The following is a 21794-nucleotide window of genomic DNA, read 5'->3' as shown; positions in this document are numbered from 1 at the left end:
TCCTGTATCACCATAGCGTAGCATTGAGCCACCCTCCAGTACAGAAGCCCACATAAGCGGCAGTCAAAACGAAAGCTCAGAGAGTAGCGAAAGTGGTTTTAACTTTGCCAACCCTCACAAGCTTCATTTCTCTGAAAGTACGCACAAGGCCTTTAATTGCAACACTGGCTCTTGTAATACTGAAACTGTCAAAAGTTACAACATGCAAACGAGCCCTCCAACCGATCTCGAATTATGTTTAGTATCTGCTTTGAGCAAATCCAACAAGCTCAGACTGATGTATGGGTGTTTAATTGAATCAGGACATTCTGATAAGACAAAAAAAAAAAAAAAAGATAATGGCTAATGGCTAATACTCTAAAAAACACATTCCAGTCTGACTTAAATCCACAGATCTTTTGACTATTGTTTCTGCAATGTTCCTGCATTCACATGACACCGAGAGACTAGTGGATACTGATAGAGAAGCCTCTGCTGTCTCTGCAATGGTACTTGAAGGTTCTCTCTGTGCCATCCACAACTGACCACCTGACCTCGACTTCCCCCCCTCCCTTCTTTGAGCTCTCATTGTGGGCCAGCCTGAGCAACAGCTTGCGAGCGGCAGTCTTCCCCTAGGCCAGCTTCCCGCACACACTGCACAGCACAGCACACACACATACACACACTCACTATACTCTCCAAGCCCCATTTCCCTTGGCTCCCACATACTATCAAAGGCTCTTAATGGCTTCTAATTAGCTCCCAATCTACTGGTGACAGAGCGCTGGTGGCCCACTGGAGCGCCATTCAGAGAGCGGCCATTGTGCAGTGGGATAGTTTCCACTCGGTTGGACACGGCCTGGAGAGAGCCATGACCGTGGCTAAGGGGAGGGGTTGGGTGCGGAGTAATAAGACTGTAAGATAGACAGAAAATAGATAGCGATAAAATAAATAGTGCTGTGCGTCATAATAGTGATCTTCTTTTAATGTATTCATGCTGTTAATGGTACTTCAGCCTACACCACACTTAATATAGAAGTATCTGCCTGTTTATTACTAATATAACTGTCATTTTTACATTAAATCCTTCCTTTAATTCCTTTAAATCTGCTATAGAATGCATATTGGGTATTTGAACTACTAGTTTCATGTATAAATAGTAAGCATGCTCAGGAAAATGCTCAGATGCAGTTTTATAAGCCTGTTTACCACCCTGTTATTTTGCACCACAATGAAACACGTTAATATTCCTATATATAGTTTGTAGAAGAAAATGCTAAACTCAGCTTCAAAAACGGCTCACAGTATCCACATAATATAGCACAGCATAGCATCTCATAGCATAGCTTCGTTTTTAGCACTGTAACAAGAACATTACAATTATTTTTTGTGTTATTATTGTCAAGTCTTACTAGATACTGTTGTTTTGCTCCTGGAATCCAGTCAGTACTGTGTGGTCAGCTACCTGAGGAGATTGTAGCCAGTTGGCTGGGTTAGCATTTAGCATTCAGTCTTGCTTTCTTCCCAATGCCACACTTCCCAGGCCTTTGCCCTTCTTCCGCTCGGCTCTTCTCACATGGGGTACTTCACCCATTCATCATTAGCAGTAGCTTTTAGCCTTTTTAGCCTCGCTTCTACATTCTCCGAAGAAGTCCTCACATTTAGCCTTGAAAGGCTTTAGCTAGTGGGCGGGGTTTAAGTACATTTTGGACTGTTATGTAACAGTTTTGAGATTTTGAGATTGGCCTGTTTTTCATATTAGCTACCAAACAATTTATAGCAGTTACTGAGAAATCCACCTATAAATAAGACGACTCTGTGATCTGTAGAAAGGGCTTTTATACTCATGCCTCACACACTGATCCCGCAATTATACAATTCCTATGTGTGTCTGTGTGCGTGTGGGTTTAAGTGTGACACAGCCCTGAACACTGCGACGTCTCACACAGCCAACCGCTCAAATGATCACACAGGATATGATTCCCCAGAGAATGATTATCACTGACCGCACACTTCCCACGAGAGGGGGACAGAAGCATCGCTTTACCGAGTCAGTCAAAGAAGCAGTTGTGAGTCATCTCTGGAATGCAAGGGCAGACACAATAAACACTGTTTCACTATTGAGGTCTACCATCCTTCACATTATGGACCTATGGTGAAGATGTAAGGCCTATATGACGGTTACGAGACAACAACCACTGTACAAGCTGCTACTGTGCGAACGATGTGCCATATATATCTTATGGTTTAAGATTAGCTTATGATTTATGACTATTCCAATATACTGAACATACTTATTAAAACTAATGTTTTTTATTCTAATGCATTTGAAAAGTCTGGGCTACTATACATACACATCCACAGAAAACCACTGACAAGAGTGGGATGCTCTGCAGCAGCTGTATATAAGGGGCCTTAAGCATGCATAATGCTAAATGATCACTGGGGACTATTTTGCCATAGGATTAGATTTGCTAAAAATAGCGTATTGGGCAGATTCGTCAGATGACTCTCCAGATGCCTGATTCTTAGCACCACCATTGCAAACAATTCTGATTCTCCAAAACTATGAATCACCTTGCTGACATCTCAACCAGTCAATTATGCTATAATTTTACAGAATTGTTTTTTTTAATAGCTTATTAAATTCTCCATGAATAAAAAATCCCTAATTTGCTAAAGCTTTGACTGGGTTCATATGGGCGTGAGGGGTGGTTGCACTTCATGCAATATGTTTCACTTTTCTCTCACCCCCCTCCCCTATCCCACCCCCCTCCCTCCCTCCCTCGCTGCCTTGATGTGCAGTAAACAGGCTGTGTGCAGGCCAGCTGTGGGGCTGATTGTTGGAGCTCTGTAGGAAGCGCGAGCTTGTGCAGCTGAACAAAAGCTGCACGAGGGAGCTCCAGACTCGCTGGCTCCAGCCGAGATTCTCTCTCACAGTCCCGGGCACTGCGAGCCCATTGTCCTGCAGCCTCCTCCCCCGCCTCCCCCTCCCCTCCCAAAACACCCCCCTCCCACCCACCGTCTCCTCCTCAGCTGCGAGCCATTCTGCACCGCTTTAACCTTTCCGAGCAGGGCAAAGCGATGCAAAAAGTGCTAAAAGTTAACAGCATATAAACGTGGTGCTGAAAGCAAAAGCTCGTGCATGCTTTTTGCATTGCAATTATTAATGATGATAATTATTGAATAAAAGATTGATTAAATGATTAAAATACCTCGAAACACATCTGCATTGTCATGCCCACAACGTGTAATGTATTTTATATATATTTGTATACATATTTTTTTCTACAAAAATGCAATGCAACTTTTTATTTATTTATTTATTTATTGCAAAATGTGCTCTAAACCTGCAGAAACGTTAAGTTAACGCTGTGCAGAAAACTGAAGCCTGTGATGGAATGCAAGCAAAGCAACTTATCTACAAAAAAAAAAAAAGGCACGTGAAAAAAAAAGAGAGTAAGACGCGGTTCAGGAATTCGCCTCCAATGCGCACTTCAGTGTTTCTACTCTCTCTCCTTCCCCTCCTCTCACGGCCTTTTCTCTTTCCTTCCCCTCTTTCTCTCTCTGTCTTTCTCTTTCTAGCTCTCTGAATGCTGCAGGTGATCGTGGGGAGCGCGCGCCTGTTGTCGCTGGTTGCCGTGGTGACCGCCCGCGCGGCGCCGGGCTGACAGGATGAATGGGTGACGTCACAGCGCTGGCGCCTGCCAGTCTGCGTCGGTTTGTTTGGACAATCTGGGGGGAAGAAGGAGCACAACACACACACACACACACACACACACACACACACACACACACACACACACACACACACACACACACGCGGACAGCAGCATGTGAAGGAATTCGCGAGTTTGTCCAGAGGATTTTCAGCATCACTAAAAGAGAGAGCTTTTGTGCACGAAAAAATAAAATCTGTGCAAAGAGAGAATGAGAGATAAGGCAGAGTAAATAGATTTATTCACAGTTGTAGCTCGCTGAGGCACTTTGGGGGTGTGTAAACACCAGGGTTCACCATTTAAAGGTCTAAAAATGTGTCGTAGTAAGTCTTTAAGGCGTGTAAATTCACCTGATCTTTATAATTAGGACAAACAGCGACCGAAAATGAATATACATATATAATTATAATATAACTTTATAATATATATATAATATAACTAAAGTATAGCAAAGTCAAAATAGTACACCACCATTAGCAACATCTTCATTAGTATGGCTTTTGCATTATACATAGTTTAGTACTTATCTATCAATATATACATAAATATACATATATATCTCATATACAAATATACAAATATATCTCTGTATACATAAATATGCATATATAAATGCATAATAATGCAGCATAACGATTAACGTAAAAATAGCAATCTATCTATCTAACTATATATATATACAATATATATATATACTATATATATATACACCTACTTACACACCTACTTACTGCTATAGGTGTAACTATATATATATACACACACACCTACTTACTGCTATAGGTGTAACTATATATATATATATACACACCTACTTACACACCTACTTACTGCTATAGGTGTAACTATATATATATACACCTACTTACTGCTATAGGTGTAACTATATATATATACACACACACCTACTTACTGCTATAGGTGTAACTATATATATATATACACACCTACTTACACACCTACTTACTGCTATAGGTGTAACTATATATATATATACACACACCTACTTACTGCTATAGGTGTAACTATATATATATATATATACACACCTACTTACACACCTACTTACTGCTATAGGTGTAACTATATATATATATACACACACCTACTTACTGCTATAGGTGTAACTATATATATATATACACACACCTACTTACTGCTATAGGTGTAACTATATATATATATATACACACCTACTTACACACCTACTTACTGCTATAGGTGTAACTATATATATATATATATATACATGCATAATTACATATGCAGTGCACTATATGGTTAGTAGGGGGGCTATTAAAGATTCAGCCCCATGTGTTATTTCTTGGAATTTGCCCCATATGTAGGAGGACTGTGGATCTTTGGGTGGTAAAGTGAGTCCTGTGTGCTCTCTCTCTCTCTCTCTCTCTCTCTCTCTCTCTCTCTCTCCCCACCTGCAGAGGCCCATGGACAGCTAGATTTCCACCGATCATCCGTAAAAAACACACACATTTGTTTCCATTTGTAACACCATCCACCCCCTTCAAAAAACAGATTGTAAAGTCGATAACTGCCGCTGCCTTCGGATTGGCCCCCGCAAGAAAACAGAGCAGCGTCGCTGAAAGCCCATTGGCCCGCAGCTGCGAGCACGACCGTTGGGGCCCCGCCCACCGCCCCCCTCTCAGCCCATAAAAGGCCGGCTGGGCGCTCAGAGCAGGCATGTGACGATCTGTCATCCCAGACCTGAGCTGAAGGAATAACCGCAAGGCTACTTTACGCCTCCTTGAACTACAGAAGCTGCAGAAGAAACATGAAGGTTGTCGGACCCACCTGCGCCCTGAAGAGCAAGACCGGCGGCGAGGACGTGGTGCGGTGCCTCTCCGAGCAGAGTCTCTCCATCTCCAAGTGCAAGCTGCCGCTGCTGGACGAGCACATGAGCGCCTTCCTGCACGACATGAACAGCTGCTACAGCAAGCTGAAGGAGCTGGTGCCCACGCTGCCCGCCAACAAGAAGCACAGCAAAGTGGAGATCCTGCAGCACGTCATTGACTATATCTGGGACCTCCAGGTGGAGCTGGACGAGCCGGGGAAGAAGAGCCAGCACGGCCAGGGGTCAACGCCGGCTCGCGCCCCCCTCTCCACACTCAACGCCGAGCTCGCGAGCATCTCTGTCGAGGTAAAGACAAGACTCGTTAGCACTAGCTATCATTGTCAGCTGGCCTTCTGGGGGTCTGTGGAGACCTGGCTTGTCAAGCCTGCTGGTTCTTGTAACAACCTATTTTCTGCCAGATGTAATAACACAACGTAATTGACGTTTATAGACTGTTTATAGAGCTGAAATAGCACTAACACGTGCCTGTCTCAGACAGACCACGTCCCAAGTTCATGTGTAGTGCTAGACATTGTGGTAGACCTTTCACACCTTCAGCACTTCAGTTGTCTGGTGGGACGGGGGTGGTGGGGGGCTCGGTTAAGCTGAATGACCTGTTGTGTCTAAGCTCAGTGTCTAAATGCTGCTCTTCTCTCTTGTCCTTTACAGAACAGCTCGGACGACAGAATCATGTGTCGCTAGAAGAGCATCCTGGCCACCAGCAAAAATGAGAGAAGAGAGGAACGTCGCCCGAAAGCGCCCAGAAAGGCGAAGGCAGGTCTCCCGCTGAGGCCTTGAGCTCTTCAGAGAAGATATTCACCCCGACTCCTGGTGTGGAAGAGACTTTAATGTTGTGGTTTATCCACTGCGAGGACATTCATTTCATTTCCTGGCCGAACCGAACTCTTGAATCCGTTCATCTTAGTTAGGGGGGTTTGCTGTGGAATCCATAGCACGACCCCACCGATGTTGTTTGTGTTAAGGTCAGAATTTCTCTCTCGTGGTTTATATTGGCATACCTTTTAGAGAAGTTTTATATTGTGATAAAGCTTGATTTCTCAGATTGCTGAGCAAAACCAATGTATTGTATATTACAATGACCTGATATTGGATGTCTTATTGTGTTTTTTACAATGTTCCTATTTGGTGGGTTTTTTTATTAAAACAAACATTAACTTTATTCACGTCTCCTCATCTGTGTATCTGTCAAAAGGTTAAAGCCAAGCGACTGAGAAGGTGTGTAAAGGACCCAACAGCTGGTCAGGGATTAGTACATTTAACTACTTTAGTACAGCCTCACAGGAGACTCTACCTTGGGTCTTTGGGTGGCGTTTAACCCCTACAGTGAATATTAAAGAGGGGAAATGAGGCCTTCTTGCATGTCAAGCCAGTTTGCTTATAACTGTAGTTAAAGCGGCCTTATTTACATACAGTGCTAAAACTGACCAGTGTGGCACACATTCCACTGCATTTATATTGAATTAGGCCTAAAGACACCTGATTGCACTTTTTCTTTCCAAATGACCTTATTTGTGTAGTGCTTACAGATGTATCCCCGAGGTCAGTGAGGGTTAATGTGTCCAGAGTACAGAAAGGCAGTTTGAGATTTATTCTCTCTCCCTGGTGCTGTGTGTGTTCTTTTCTCCCTTATTTCCCTGTGGTGTGATGCGCTCTGCAGCTGCAGGGCTTCACAATGTGGTGGGATCAGGGGTGTGTGTGTGTGTGTGTGTGTGTGTGTGTTTGCTTTGTGCCAAGTCTTTTTATTCCCACCCGTATTCGCACAGCACTGAACTGTGGACACTAATTGTCTGACAACTTTACAAGGCAGCCCTAAACATCCTTTTTTACTGCTGCTTTTATGTACGAAGCAGCTAAAATTAGTTCGGTTAGATTTTAATGTAAGATTCATGATTAGTCCCATTATACTTTATTTTAATTATGTAGGTGTCAAAAGTGGATTCAAATGTAAATGTATTTGTGCATAAGAAACGGAAAGGTACAGTGTAGACTAAACAGTAGATGTACTAGTTGTAGTAGCCAGACCTACTATTGAAAAGACAGGTCAAATATAGGCCAAGTTTATTATTATTAGTAGTAGTAGTAGTATTAGTTAGGTAGGAGTATTGAGGGGGGAGGGGTGGTCAGTTCTACTGCTGAAAGATGCTTTGTAGCAGTAGCAGAAGTAGCAGAAGTAATAGTAGAAGTTGTAAAAGAGATATATCATAGACGTAAGAGAGTTTAGCAGAAGTAATAGTAGAAGTTGTAAAGGAGATATATCATAGGCGTAAGAGAGTTTAGAGTGGAGGTAATACAAGTAGAAGTAGTAGAAGTAATAGTAGAAGTTGATGAAGTATGTTATATAATAATAGAAGAAGTAGACCTAATATTAGACGTAGTAGTAAACATATATAACAACAGTAGTAGATTTGATAGTAGAAGTAGTAGAATTATATAATAGTATTATTATAGTATATTAGAGTATAGTATACTCTATTATAGTATACATGTAATAGAGGTAGTGGAAGTAGTAGGAGTAGAAGTATATAATAATAGTAACAAATAAAATAGTGGAGGTAGTAGAAGTATTTAATGGTAGTAAGTGTAATAACAGACGTAATAGAAGTTGTAGTAGAAGTAATAGTAGAGGTATAGAAGTATATAATAGTAGTATGTGTAACAGTAGAAGTAGTAAAAGTATATAACAGTAGGTAATGTAATAGTAGAGGTAGTAGAGGCATATAATAGTAATAAATGTAATAGTAGCGGCAGTAGAGGTATTTAACAGTAGTAAATGTAACAGTAGAGGCAGTAGAGGTATGTAACAGTAGTAAATGTAATAGTAGAGGCAGTAGAGGTATATAACAGTAGTAAATGTAACAGTAGAGGCAGTAGAAATATATAACAGTAGGTAATGTAATAGTAGAGGCAGTAGAAGTATTTAACAGTAGTAAATGTAACAGTAGAGGCAGTAGAGGTATATAACAGTAGTAAATGTAACAGTAGAGGCAGTAGAAGTATATAACAGTAGGTAATGTAACAGTAGAGGTAGTAGAAGTATATAGCAGTAGGTAATGTAATAGTAGAGGCAGTAGAGGTATATAACAGTAGGTAATGTAATAGTAGAGGTAGTAGAGGCATATAATAGTAGTAAATGTAACAGTAGAGGCAGTAGAAGTATATAACAGTAGTAAATGTAACAGTAGAGGCAGTAGAAGTATATAACAGTAGGTAATGTAACAGTAGAGGCAGTAGAAGTATATAACAGTAGGTAATGTAACAGTAGAGGCAGTAGAAGTATATAACAGTAGGTAATGTAACAGTAGAGGCAGTAGAGGCATATAATAGTAGTAAATGTAACAGTAGAGGCAGTAGAAGTATATAACAGTAGTAAATGTAACAGTAGAGGCAGTAGAAGTATATAACAGTAGGTAATGTAACAGTAGAGGTAGTAGAAGTATATAGCAGTAGGTAATGTAATAGTAGAGGCAGTAGAGGTATATAACAGTAGGTAATGTAATAGTAGAGGTAGTAGAGGCATATAATAGTAGTAAATGTAACAGTAGAGGCAGTAGAAGTATATAACAGTAGTAAATGTAACAGTAGAGGCAGTAGAAGTATATAACAGTAGGTAATGTAACAGTAGAGGCAGTAGAAGTATATAACAGTAGGTAATGTAACAGTAGAGGCAGTAGAAGTATATAACAGTAGGTAATGTAACAGTAGAGGCAGTAGAGGCATATAATAGTAGTAAATGTAACAGTAGAGGCAGTAGAAGTATATAACAGTAGTAAATGTAACAGTAGAGGCAGTAGAAGTATATAACAGTAGGTAATGTAACAGTAGAGGCAGTAGAAGTATATAACAGTAGGTAATGTAATAGTAGAGGTAGTAGAGGTGTATAACAGTAGGTAATGTAATAGTAGAGGTAGTAGAGGTATATAACAGTAGGTAATGTAATAGTAGAGGCAGTAGAGGCATATAATAGTAGTAAATGTAACAGTAGAGGCAGTAGAAGTATATAACAGTAGTAAATGTAACAGTAGAGGCAGTAGAAGTATATAACAGTAGGTAATGTAATAGTAGAGGTAGTAGAGGCATATAATAGTAGTAAATGTAATAGTAGCGGCAGTAGAGGTGTATAACAGTAGTAAATGTAACAGTAGAGGTAGTAGAAGTATATAACAGTAGTAGATGTAGAATAATAATATTGTAATAGTAATAATAATAGATAATAGGAGAATGTAATTGTAAGAGTAATAGAAGTAAAGTAGAATTCAGTAGAATTAGTAGGAGTAGTAGAAGTCAGTGTAGAGGTGAATGCCGGAATACGGGTGGGAAATAGACAGGACGGCGCTAAGAGGAGAGAGAGCGTGGAGGGCAGAGGAGGGAGGGAGGGAGGGAGTTAGGGAGGAGGGGAGGGAGGGAGGGAGGAGGAGGAGGGGAGGGAGGGGGGCTGCAGACAGAGCGGCGCCGCTGCGCACCTGGGGAAGTTCAGGTTAAATCGCTCCACATTCCTCAGCACACAGCTGATTGAAACATTAACAAACAGTAATCCGCAAGCCCAGGCCGCAGATGGGCAGGGAAGAGGGCCAGAAAACAGCTCTGCTCCCTCTGCCTGATCCCTCACACACGAAACCAAACGTCTTTTCACAATAATAATAAAATAACAAGGGGAAAAAAATACTTTAGCAGCAGAACTCAGCCAAACCAGAGCTGTCCACATTCTCCTGCTGGCTGTAAAGGCCAAAGCGCTTCTGAAAAAAGACCATAAAACCGCGGTCAGTATGGAAATAGCCTGTGAAGCCTATTGTCTACTAATAATAAACACTGGACCGTGTGCAGAAGACAATAGCGTTCGTCTGTGTATGTGGAGATATTTCATATATATAACTAACAGGAAACAGCAGATCATAAATGATTCGTTTTTTAAGCAATTTCTTAATGTTTGTAGGAATATTAATGTGATTTTAATACTAACACGAGCTCCTAAAATAGAAAAAAGTTGGAAACTAAACACGTACCATGTTTTCACAGCAGTGCAGGAGCCACTCTGCCTTCCCTTTTGCATCTTTCAGCAAGTAAACATGTAATATGTCGCTTAATATATTTATTAATATCTGTATTATTGTTGGTGTATTAAACAGTGGATGCACCAATGCAGTAATGAGCAGCTAAAAAAATACGCGCTTCTGGCGCCCCCTTGTGGCCACGCGAAGGAATACACGAACATGTGTTTTACAGCTGATCGCTGATGGACAGACCTCTCTTTCTATGGATTTTGATCTCCTAGCAGAGCTGATTGAAGTACCCAAGCTCTTCTGACTGCAGTCTTGATATGGATGTTAATGGGGGCACTCTGCACTCTTAGAAGCTGGGAATAAAGGAATTCTCTTTGTAATTGAGAACAATGTGAAGCACCTTTATTTAATTTTTAGGCTTTAAGATTTTAAGTCTTTAAAGATTTAAATAAATTCCCCACACTCACGTTAATTACAAGCATGGTTCTTCTATGGCATCACCCAAATAACTGCATCATCTGCTAAATGCTATAAATGTAAGTGTAGCTATATTGGGGGAACTCCTTTAGAGACGTTTGGGGTGGATTTTGGGGGCACTGAGAGTCTGAAAGCAGAAAGCCCATGTCCACGGGAAACCTCTAGAAGTTGTCCAATTGGGAACCAAAATGTTTTGTCCTTGAGTTCCAGGTTAGCTCCACATGTGGACGCCCACCAGAGCAAACCAATAGCCAACCTATAGCTGTAGAGATGTTATTGATCCTGAAGGAAATCTAGAAGCCAATAGCAGTTACACACTACAGCACAGTAATACAATAAAATAATAGGGGTGGTACCATATATAAAAAAAAGACTAGTTAAGATGATATTAACTATAGATACATGTATGTCTCTCCCTAATTACAATAAATCATAAATTGACTGTTATAAAATAAGTTATACATATTCACTATAAATATTAATAGTTGTGAAAATGCTCAGTGTCTTTTAGGGACAATTAGAGATTTACTTATGTTATGAACAGGGGTGTTTCTTACTTGTACTAGGACACTGAATTTTAGCTAATAATAAAAAATAAATAAATAAATAATATATAATACATAATAATAATAATCACAAGCATGATACAGTGGTGGCTCAGCGGTTAGAGCGCCGGGATATCGATAACAGGATTGTGGGTTCGATTCCCGGGCTCGGCAAGCTGCCACTGTTGGGCCCTTGAGCAAGGCCCTTTACCCTCTCTGCTCCCCGGGCGCTGGAGTTGGCTGCCCACCGCTCTGGGTGTGTGTGTGTACTCACTGCCCCTAACACGTGTGTGTGTGAGTGTGTGTTCACTACCAGATGGGTTAAATGCGGAGGACACATTTCGCTGTACAGTCCACACTGTACAGTGACGAATACGTGCACCTTTATCCTTTATCCTTTTTTACATAGTTATTATTATAACTATTAGTAATATTAGTCACACACACGAACTATATACATACTGAACTATAGCATAGAGTCATAGAGCTATAACAGTGCTTATTTTGCTAGCTTGTCTCTCTGTCTAATCTCCCTGTTGATCTCCACAGGCAGAATCATCCCATATCAAGAACACAGACGCAGCAGACCGGGTCATGTTTAAATATAAATTTTATTTACAACAATATCAACATCGAGGAAAAGAATAAAATGTCTTGTAATTTACAGCCTGTAAAACGTCAGTTTATTCGCACCCTCCTCTACATAAGTTAATCAGCCCCCTCCCCGTGACTCAACACAAAACAGAACGACCGTTTCTGGATTTCTCATCTCTAAATAGATTTCATCATGATCCAACGTGATCTAGGCTATCAAAAATAAAACACGACACAAGAGTTGTCATCCTGATCCGAAGAGATTAAAAAATGGTGCGGGAAAAAGAAAACGACTGCTGCAGCTCATCTGATTGTTATTTCTCCAAAAAATTGTTTAAAAAAAAGTCCCCCCTCAAAAAACAGCACAAACACTGCTGCATCAACTGGCCTTGCAATGAAGAGAGAGTTACACTTGGTTCTGTGTACAGCATGTACACTCCTAAAAGAGAGGTTCTTTAAAGGGTGGTTTGCTCGATGCTGCAGAAGAACAGTGAAGAGCCAAGTCTGTGGAAGATGTAGGAGTGAGAAGATGGAGGAGGAGAGACTTTCAAAGGTGTATACACTTTTCACTTCATGGGTTTTTTACAATTTAAAGGGTCTTCATTCTCATTCTCACACATCTCGTTTGAAGGGACACCAAACGTGGTTCTTCTATGGCATCGAAAAGAAGAAGCACCCTTTGAAGCACCTTCATTTTTCAGGGTGTAGTACAAGTCATAATAAGTAGGCATGACAATCAAACTACTGTCAAAGTCAGGAGCTCAGCAAAATGATGACATACATCTTTGGATCGCGCACGTTCCTTAAAGGTAGATTTCCGAAAGCCCAGCGTTAGAACGCACTCGAAAGGTGAAAGCATTAGCGACAGCGACGGGTAGCTTACAGAGAAAGACCACCCGCATTCTCCACCATAAAACTGATCTCCCTTTGACGGTAAAATAGAATTAAACCCAAAGCAAATTCTGACCTAAAATATAATATGCCCGACCCAATGCGGCCCAAAAATCTGTGCAAAGAAAAAAAAAAATGTACAGTATATAATAAGAGCATGTATGATACATCCGGAGCGCACAGCATGTACAAGTCCATTCTTATTCACATATATAACAAAAACTATAAATCCCATTTAATACTGCAGTACCTTTCTCTGTTTTGACTGACGCACCATTCAGCATGTATGGCATAGTGAACGGGTTTTTTATTGCTTGGATCTGCATACGCTGGAAAACTGAAGTCGGGTCGTCCTGAAAACTCCTGATAAAACGAGTCACGTCGGGGGAAAAAAAAAAATAATAAAAAATTGAAGAAGGTCAATTCTAAACGTACTGAGTCTTTCGATAAGGCCAGAACGAGCAAGAAATATTGCAAACATCCTTTTCCTTATTAGCATTAAAGTGCATCCCCACCCGTTCAGCTGCTGTACCATCACCCACCCCGCTCAGTTCCACAGCAAGAGAGCCCTCTGGTGGTTACGTCAAGTACTGCGTTTACAGCCACACCCGCACACACGTGCTATGAGAGAAAGGACCCGCTTGCAGACGGACATGCCCTTGCTCTCATGCTCTATTGCACGCACACACACACGCGCGCGCACACACACACAGACACACATTCAGATAGCACACATTGAGCTGGGAAGGAGTCCATTTCAGTCTCTCTCTCCGTTTCCCAGCTTCATCATTCCAAGTGTCGCTCGTCCATAAGCAGAAGCAGCTCAGCAGTGCTGGATGTCCGCTCTCGGCTGTTGCTCCGGTCAGCCTGAATAGGACTCCATTCTCGTCTCCTCGACCTTCTCGCTGAGGTGGCTCTCTGCTACATGTACTTCTGCAAAAGGCACAGCACAAAATACAAGCCAGCGTCAGTCCAGAGGGTATGTTTAGGATGTTTTGCATGTTATTGCTGCCACAACTAAACTCTCCAAAATGCTAAACTTTATAGGAGGACATTTTTTTTTAAAGAGAAATTCCACTGATTACTATTTTTTCTATAATTCTCTTCAACTCCCAGATCTACTCCCATAGACTATTTTGGCTTTTAGCTCCCTACATGTACCTCTCCTCCACTTCACATTTATGGTTCCCATCAGCACCATGTTTCTCTGGAACGGCACATTTCACATCGGACTGCTCTGAATGACTTAGTTTATATCCCAGCAGCTGAATTACACAATTTAGAAAAATGTATAAAAGTCCCCTTTACGTTAACATGTTGACATCTTGACTTTATTGCAAGCAACCCATTTCTATTGACCCGCTCTTTAAAAAAGCTTATTTAGTGTAGAACTGGTGTTTTTCAATAGTTTAAAGGAAGTTAAGAACAAACAGGCCAAAAAGGACATTTTGATATGATGACAGCCCGACAAATTTCCACTGAGATGGACAAAAAAGCTAATGATACTCTAATCAGTTATGTCAGCTAGAATAATTAAGATATTATTAATATAATTTAATAACAACAAATGTAAGGAGCTTAATGTGTGGTCTTCGTTAACATTGTACCTGTTCAGGACCCACTGGCATGCGACCCATGCCCATGGCGTTCATGCCCATTTGTCCTTGCATTGGAGGCATCTGTCCAGGCCCATTCACTCCTCCCTGCACTGCCCCATTCATCATCATACCTCCATATTGAGATGGCGCCCCCTGCTGGGGAAACTGCTGCTGAGGGTATGAGCTAAAAAACAAAAAGAAAAATGTATGAATAGGTAGATAATTGACTTTATTAGCCAGAACCTATGATGACATAACTGTACCACACACAGACAGCGCAGCCATATCGCTGCATTTTGCCACTCACTTGTTCATGGGCATGCCTCCTTGACCCCAACCCTTCATCTCTGCTGACTGGTACATGGGGCTGCTCTGAGGGTGCTGCTGCATCATGGGATTCTGAGGGCCTCCCATTCGGCCAGGCATCAAATTAGGAGGGCTGCTGCCAGTGCCCACGAATGAAGGGTCCCCTTGTTGGCCTATTCCTGCAGATACAAAATGAATTAGCTTTCACTAGGCGTGTTACTATAGCAACATAATAATGAACACCGCTTATTGGCAATTGACTTCTCACACGAAAACAAAAAGTCAGAAGGTAAATGATCTCCCGATTACCCAGGAAACCTGGGTTATAGCACCTGTGCTATACCATCCTCCTTTTTTAAGGAGTTATAAGATAGAACAATCTAACTAAAGCACCTGACCCAGGTAATTTCGGCCTATAAGAGGACCAGTGCTGGGCATCTGCTGCAGCTGCCATTATAATCCCTACAGGGTTCTTTTTTTTTTTTTTTAGGATCGATTTATATCCATCATCAGATTCAGCCTGTAATTTTCTCGAGGAAAAGGGAAAACACAACAGCAAACTAAATGATAGAAATAAAATCTGTAGAACGAAAAATTATGTCCGTTTAATCTCGTCTGAATTGGGCTTTACACTGTACGACACACTGCTATGCGTGAAAATGGCCAAAAGTAAAGTTTGCAACTAAAAATGCAGTTTTGAAGTTGTAGGTTTATCCATTTTTGCTGATAACAGTGCGCTTTCAGGATATACGTAATCTTAACTCAACATACCATAGTTTCCACCATAGTTAAACGGCTGCTGGCCAGGCTGATTCATAGCAGCTCCTCCCATTGGGTTGTCCATGCCGGTGGGGGCTGTGACGTTGGGAGGAGGGCTGAAGCCTCCAGCTGCGGCTTGCTGTTGCTGCTGCTGCTGCTGCATCATCATCATCATCCTGTGCCTCCTCATCTGCAGATTGATCATCTCTCGACTCCGCTGAGCCATCATCTGGGCATTCAGAAAACCAGGCTGAGAGAGAGGGAGAGGGAGGGAGAGGGAGAAACAGTCAATGAACCAAGTACAAGGTATAACATATGAAGTCCATAAGCATGTAAAAATGACCATAAAACAAGGGAATATAAATCCAGTCCTTGGGTTGAGCATGCTGGAATTATCTGGCACTAAACGTAAACGATTGTTGCACTTCATTAGTAGACTTCCAAAGTAGAGTGTTTGTCTTGGGCTTTCGTTCATTGATTTAGGCAGTGGAAAGTGAAGTACCTGTCCTGCCATGTTGGGCTGCATGCCAGGCCTCACTCCGGGGTTTGCTCCTGGTGCAGTCTCCATTTTCATTGCCATTCCCTGACGAGTTTGGTTCATAAACTGCAAAATGAAACCAAATCAACATTACTAGGCCATAATGCAGCAGAACACAGCCTGGTCATTCCAACAACTACAAACATCTGCTGGGACAGCAAAACGAACTAGGCTTCTTAATGAATCATCACTGAAATGACAGCAGCAGTGCAGTAAGAATTATTGCTCCAAACAATCTTTTACATTATAAAAAATACATTACTCTTGATATCTGCCAGCACACTTTGCCGATTCCCTTGCTCCAACAGACCTATCAAGACCTAACAAGAAATGTGTAGGAAACCGGTCCTCCAGTTTTGTTAAAATACCTGATTTAACAAAACTAAAAAGCTGTGCCTGTGGAAATGTTTATAGATTTAAAATAAATTTAATGAATAAAATTCAGTTTTTTCATGCTTGCACGTGCTTCCGGATTTACTGAAAACCACCAAGTATTAAATATGTTATGCTATGTTAATATTAATAATTTATCATTAATATGCTTTTGTTTAAACACCTCACCTGCTGTCCTTGCAGTCTTTGCTGAAGCTGTAGTCTGAGGGGCTTGGTTGCGCTCATCATTCTCGGACGCATCATGGCAGCGCGGGGATGCATGCCTCCCATCCCACTCATCTGCGCCATCATGGGGTTGAAGCCAGGCCCAGGCTGGCCCTGCATGGGGCCTGGGCCAGCACTGGGGCCACCAGCACCAGGGACAGGACCAGGGCCAGGTCCAGGGCTGGGTCCAGGCCCGTACCCTCCCTGCATGCCCATGGAAGGTGGGCCTGGGTAACCTGCCCCATACATGGCTTTAGGGTCCATACCTATTGCGGAGTCAGGGGCAGGGCCAGGGAAGGAGTCTGTGGGAGTTGGTGGTTGGTCTGCACTATGGCCCTGCACAGACATTGAGACTGTTTGAGCAAGACATTCTCCAAATAAAGGACTAAAACTCTTCAGGATCAAAGTGGACAAATTGGACCCTTCTATGATAAATCCTAATTTGTCTGACCTGGCTGACCAGATCCGGTATCCCGAGCGCCCGATCGATTTCCTCCAGGGCGATCACGTCTGTGTTGTTGAGGAGAGAGTCCAGCTGGTCTAACAGAGCTCGCTCATCACTCTGCCCTTCGCTGGTTGCTGGGGGAACCAGAAGATCATCCAGTGGATTGCCAAATGGCATGCTGTGCACAAAAAGGCAGAGGGTAAGTGGTTGCATAAAATAATTAGCTTTATGTACAGATATGTTGACAGATCCACCTATCAGAATAACAAAGTGACAGTGCAGAAAGATGTTTGCCTTTTATGTACACAAGTTATCATACTGAATTCCCATCTTTTAGGGCAGTAAAAAAACAAATAAAAAGAAAACAACTGGTAATAAAAGAAAGACTGTAATGTAATGTAAAGGACAGGTTAGCAAACTGGACCGTTTGTTCATACCTGTTTCTACCGTGACCTCGCTCATGACCCATTCCACATTCGGACCACGAAGGAGACTGGGGGGCATGTGGCTGCCCTCTGAACGCATTTACATTCATTCCCATTTCATTTGGACCTGCACAGAGCCAATCATGCAACAGACAAAATCAGTTTGGCACAAAATATCAAGGTACACGACACAGGTCATTAAAAAAAAAAATGCATAAATAGCAAAGCATCAAATGCCCTCAATGTGACAATCAGTAGTCTAATGCATGACTATGAATGCATTTCCATTCACTCAAAAATGCGCAAACATGCAAGCAAGTGCTTTACTGCATACCCATGTCCATTAGCTGCTGCTGGAGCATGGATCTGGGAGCAGGCACACTGTTGGATCTGTTAATCATTGGGCCTCCCATCATTCCCTTGGGATTTGGATCCACACCTGGGCAGCCCATTCCCGGGTGTCCGTTGGTACGCCCTGGGCTGTTACTGGGACCCTGCATTCTCCAGTCACCTGACCCCATCATGGGTGGCATCTGGTTCATGCCCATTTGTCTGTTGGGACCTCCTGTGGACAAACCCAGAAGATGAGAAGGGCTGGATTAAACAGAGCTGGAAGAATGCTTCTATTCAGTAAAATGTAGAAAATTCTAATTTGCAGAAAAACAATCAGGTGTTTCTACTCGGTTACCACAGTCTTTTTTTTTTTTTTTTTTTTTAGCTATGATCCATTTTTGTGCATTTTTAAAAAGGTATGTATGGTCATGCAGTATCTGAACCCACATATAGAAGCCCACTACTTACCCATGCCAATGTGGCTGTCCAAGCTCTCCTGTTTGGTGAGGGAGGAAGGGGCACTCCTCCTGCCAGTCACTCCTGCCCCAACGAGAGGTTTACTGTCCACAGACACTGCCCTCTGGAAGGGTACCCTAGGTCCAGAGCCCATGCCTCCGGCCTCTCGATCTACACCCAAAAAGAAACTTAGTACATCTACACCACGGAAGGTTCAGTACACATTGCTAATGTACAATGAAAGTCAGGTCCTACCATGTGCAGTGTTGTTGGGTCCATTTCCTTTCTTGTTTTCTCCATCTGACCCACTTCCATGTCTAGAATCAGGAAAAATTCCAGAACCTGGTTTTCTCAGGCCTCCTAGAATGCTCTCCAGGCTTTCCAGCTATAAGGATGGAAAAACAGCACTGAATCAGTAACGGCATTTGGTATTTTCCATATTTCCCAGTATTATCAGTTAATCCACAAGTACATCCGCAAGTGCAAGGCCTACTGAAGATGGCATACAGTCTCCCGCATGATTGCAATGATTAGTCAATGTGCAAAGTACCTCATCAGCTGGCTCAATCTTGACTTTGGTTTCCTGAACGCTAGAGGTTGTGACTCCTGACCCTGGCCCTGAGCCAACCCCCCGACCCTCCAGCTCATCCAATCCTGGTTTTCCCTCGCCGATGTTGGGCTCCTTGGAGTCGTCCTTGTTGAGGAGGTAGTGGAGCAGGGCGTGAGCTTTCTTCGGACTCTGCTGCTCCTGCTTCACCTCTGGCCCGGCGCTGTCCGTGCCCGGGTGGTCGGAACCCAGGGTGACCTTCCCTGTGGCCTCGGCTGTGATGCGGGCTACCTCGTCCGGAGTGTTACCGTTCTGAAGCAGCTTGTGGAGAATCTTGTGCTTCTCTTGCAGCGAATGGGTCAGGTGTCCTCCCATGCAGCCTGTAGAAGAGACGCATCCAGAACCTTGTTGCCCTGACGCCGAAGACGAGGAGGACACACCTGTGGAAGAAGGGCTGGTCATGCAGCCAATTTGTTCTTTTGAATCCATACCCATGGGTGTGGAGGCACGGCCAGGAGCTGGTCCACCGCTTCCTGCTCCCAAGGCGAGCTCTTCCGGTGGGGATGTTAGCAGTTGGAGCAGCTTCTTATGGCCCTTCCCATCTGAACCCCTCCGACTGCTGTCAGCCCCGGCCCCGCCGTCTTTACTGGACTGGCTGTCTGGCTTGTCCATCCCGGTTTCAGATGGTGTGGCCTGTTGCTGGTCAGCACCGCAGGGGCTTTTTGAATCGCCGGTACCAGCACCTTTGCTTGCCCCTGACTGGTTCAGCTGACTGGACTGTGTGGAGTTGATGCCTGGAGAACTGTCGGATTTGTGAGGGGGTGAGGTGAGCGCAGACTGAAGGGAGGAACCCACCCCTTCACTAATGGCCTGCAGGGCATTGAGGGAGCTGCTTGAGAAAGTGCTGCCACCTGCTGGACCAGATGAACCACTATTGGAACCCATGCTTACAGGGCCCATAGGAGAATGCATACCTGCCAATAAAACAAATTATGTAATCAACATCAATGGTAGTGATGGCAACATAAAGAACATTAAAAGCCAATTTGCTAATTAGCTTGCTGATTTTTATTTATACCTAAAGAAGCATTTATACCTAAAATCCTTTTAATTATTTAAACCTGCGAAGCTGCACATGACTAGCATATTTGAATAATTTTATACAAATATCTGCAACGAAACAGGCTATGGACATCCAGGTTACTAAATGTATAAAATGCACACCTCCTGGAGAGAAGGGGCTGGCTCCCATCTTAGGACTTCCCCGTATCCGTGGAGATCCCATTATGTTCTGCTGAGAGGGATTCATGCCCGGGCTGCTATGAGACGGACTGGTCATGCCCAAGCCATACCCCCCACTCTGGAAGTGCTGCTGGTGCTGATTCATTCCCGGGTGGCCCATCTGATTCATCTGGTTCATTTGATTCATGTGGTTCATCTGGTTCATTTGATTCATGGCGTTCATCTGGTTCATAGAGCCCATCTGATTCATCTGATTCATAGAATTCATTGCATTCATCTGATTCATCTGGTGTATCGAGTTCATCTGGTTCATTTGATTCATCTGGTGCATCGAGTTCATCTGGTTCATTCTGTTGCCAGGGCCGTACATGGGGCCCCCTCTGGGTCCCATATGGCCTGGGTCACCCATGCCGTAGCCTCTGCCCATACCCATTTGCCCACCAGGAGCCATGTTCATTTGGGAATTATGGTTGCCACCTCCGATCCCCTGGGCTCGCATTACACCTGCCTGGTTTGGCCTGTAGCTGTTTTGCTCCCTAAAACAAATAAAATATATAACAATGAATGGAAACTTGTTTGGAATATTGTTCCAAAGAAGTACTGAAAGGGTAAAAGGTTGGTAAAGGAATCGCAAATTTAAATGACGCAAACCTCTGCAGGAGGTGAGTGGAGAGGAAGGCGTGAGGTTCGTTGGTGTTGGGGTTTCGGCAGAGTTCACTGCGCGTCTGTGCTGTTACTGGGGTTCCATCGGACAGGGAGAAGTGGTACAACGGAGTCTCTGCTCGACCATGTAGGTAAGCTAGAGTGAGAAATATATAAGAGAGAAGCATTTAGGACAGGGGTGCATAAGAAAGTCCTTTGTTATGACTTTTAGAGGAGCAGATTTACTAGTTTTGATGGATGTAGATATTAGTGTCTTACATACATCAACATAAAATATTTCTAGATTCCTGCAGCCAACTTGCCCTCAGTGTTCCCTGCATCTACAGCACCACTGAGTTCAGACAATGTGTGGAAATGCTATGTGGACATCATAAACAATGAGCTATACTCCCAGTGAACTCTGTGCAACTGCTGATGCACCTCTATAAACAACCACATCTACAGGTTCCTGTGTGAGCTGATCAGGTATGGTGCTACCTCCTGTACCTCCATGTTCTTTGCACTGTACTGTACTGCATAGTGCCTCTAGAATAAGTAGCTTTGTGATATGCTACTACCTTCCAGCACACACAACCAACCACCCACCCACCCACATACACAATTAGTCCATGACATACCTTCATGATAGTGTCGTTTGCAGGACCACGGCTGGCCTTCGTTGCGGTTCAGGAACATCTGCATACACCTGCGCACCAGATCCTCCCAGCCAGGGCGCATGGTGGTGTGTAGCATATTCTGCTGCTCGATCTCAATCAGCTTACCTGCATCACACACACACACACACACACACACACACACACACACACACACACA

General features: G+C 43.0%; 2 protein-coding genes across 2 annotated transcripts in view; one reads left to right on the top strand and one right to left on the bottom strand.

Annotated features, from left to right (window-relative positions):
* Positions 1-5408: 5408 nt before the first annotated feature.
* id1 (inhibitor of DNA binding 1, HLH protein) lies at positions 5409-6727 on the top strand. The gene is made up of 2 exons (XM_072665809.1): positions 5409-5853; positions 6217-6727. The coding sequence occupies exons 1-2, from the start codon at positions 5488-5490 to the stop codon at positions 6247-6249; spliced, it is 399 nt and encodes a 132-aa protein (XP_072521910.1). The 5' UTR covers positions 5409-5487; the 3' UTR covers positions 6250-6727.
* Positions 6728-12179: 5452 nt separating this feature from the next.
* ncoa3 (nuclear receptor coactivator 3) overlaps positions 12180-21794 on the bottom strand; it is a 43217-nt gene continuing 33602 nt past the window's right edge. The window contains exons 10-24 of the mRNA XM_072665848.1: positions 21599-21742; positions 20970-21117; positions 20301-20854; positions 19080-20050; positions 18785-18914; positions 18542-18700; positions 18075-18305; positions 17753-17867; positions 17322-17493; positions 16835-17206; positions 16238-16339; positions 15748-15985; positions 14978-15155; positions 14680-14854; positions 12180-14005 (exon numbers count right to left, since the gene is read on the bottom strand). Of these exons, the coding sequence (XP_072521949.1) occupies positions 13994-14005; positions 14680-14854; positions 14978-15155; positions 15748-15985; positions 16238-16339; positions 16835-17206; positions 17322-17493; positions 17753-17867; positions 18075-18305; positions 18542-18700; positions 18785-18914; positions 19080-20050; positions 20301-20854; positions 20970-21117; positions 21599-21742 (3701 nt within the window). The 3' untranslated portion in view covers positions 12180-13993. The remainder of the gene's footprint in view (positions 14006-14679; positions 14855-14977; positions 15156-15747; positions 15986-16237; positions 16340-16834; positions 17207-17321; positions 17494-17752; positions 17868-18074; positions 18306-18541; positions 18701-18784; positions 18915-19079; positions 20051-20300; positions 20855-20969; positions 21118-21598; positions 21743-21794) is intronic.

The sequence above is a fragment of the Salminus brasiliensis genome, chromosome 21 (genome assembly GCF_030463535.1).
Source record: "Salminus brasiliensis chromosome 21, fSalBra1.hap2, whole genome shotgun sequence".
Lineage (NCBI taxonomy): Eukaryota > Metazoa > Chordata > Actinopteri > Characiformes > Bryconidae > Salminus > Salminus brasiliensis.
The sequence above is the reverse complement of the archived record's forward strand: the minus strand, read 5'-3'. Positions and strand labels throughout refer to the sequence as shown.

What these genes read in the sequence shown, in the direction of transcription:
- id1 (XM_072665809.1), top strand. Translation starts at nt 5,488, where the DNA reads ATGAAGGTTGTCGGACCCACCTGCGCCCTGAAGAGCAAGACCGGCGGC. An exon ending in TCGCGAGCATCTCTGTCGAG is followed by an intron (nt 5,854 to 6,216) that starts GTAAAGACAAGA and finishes TGTCCTTTACAG; the next exon opens with AACAGCTCGGACGACAGAAT.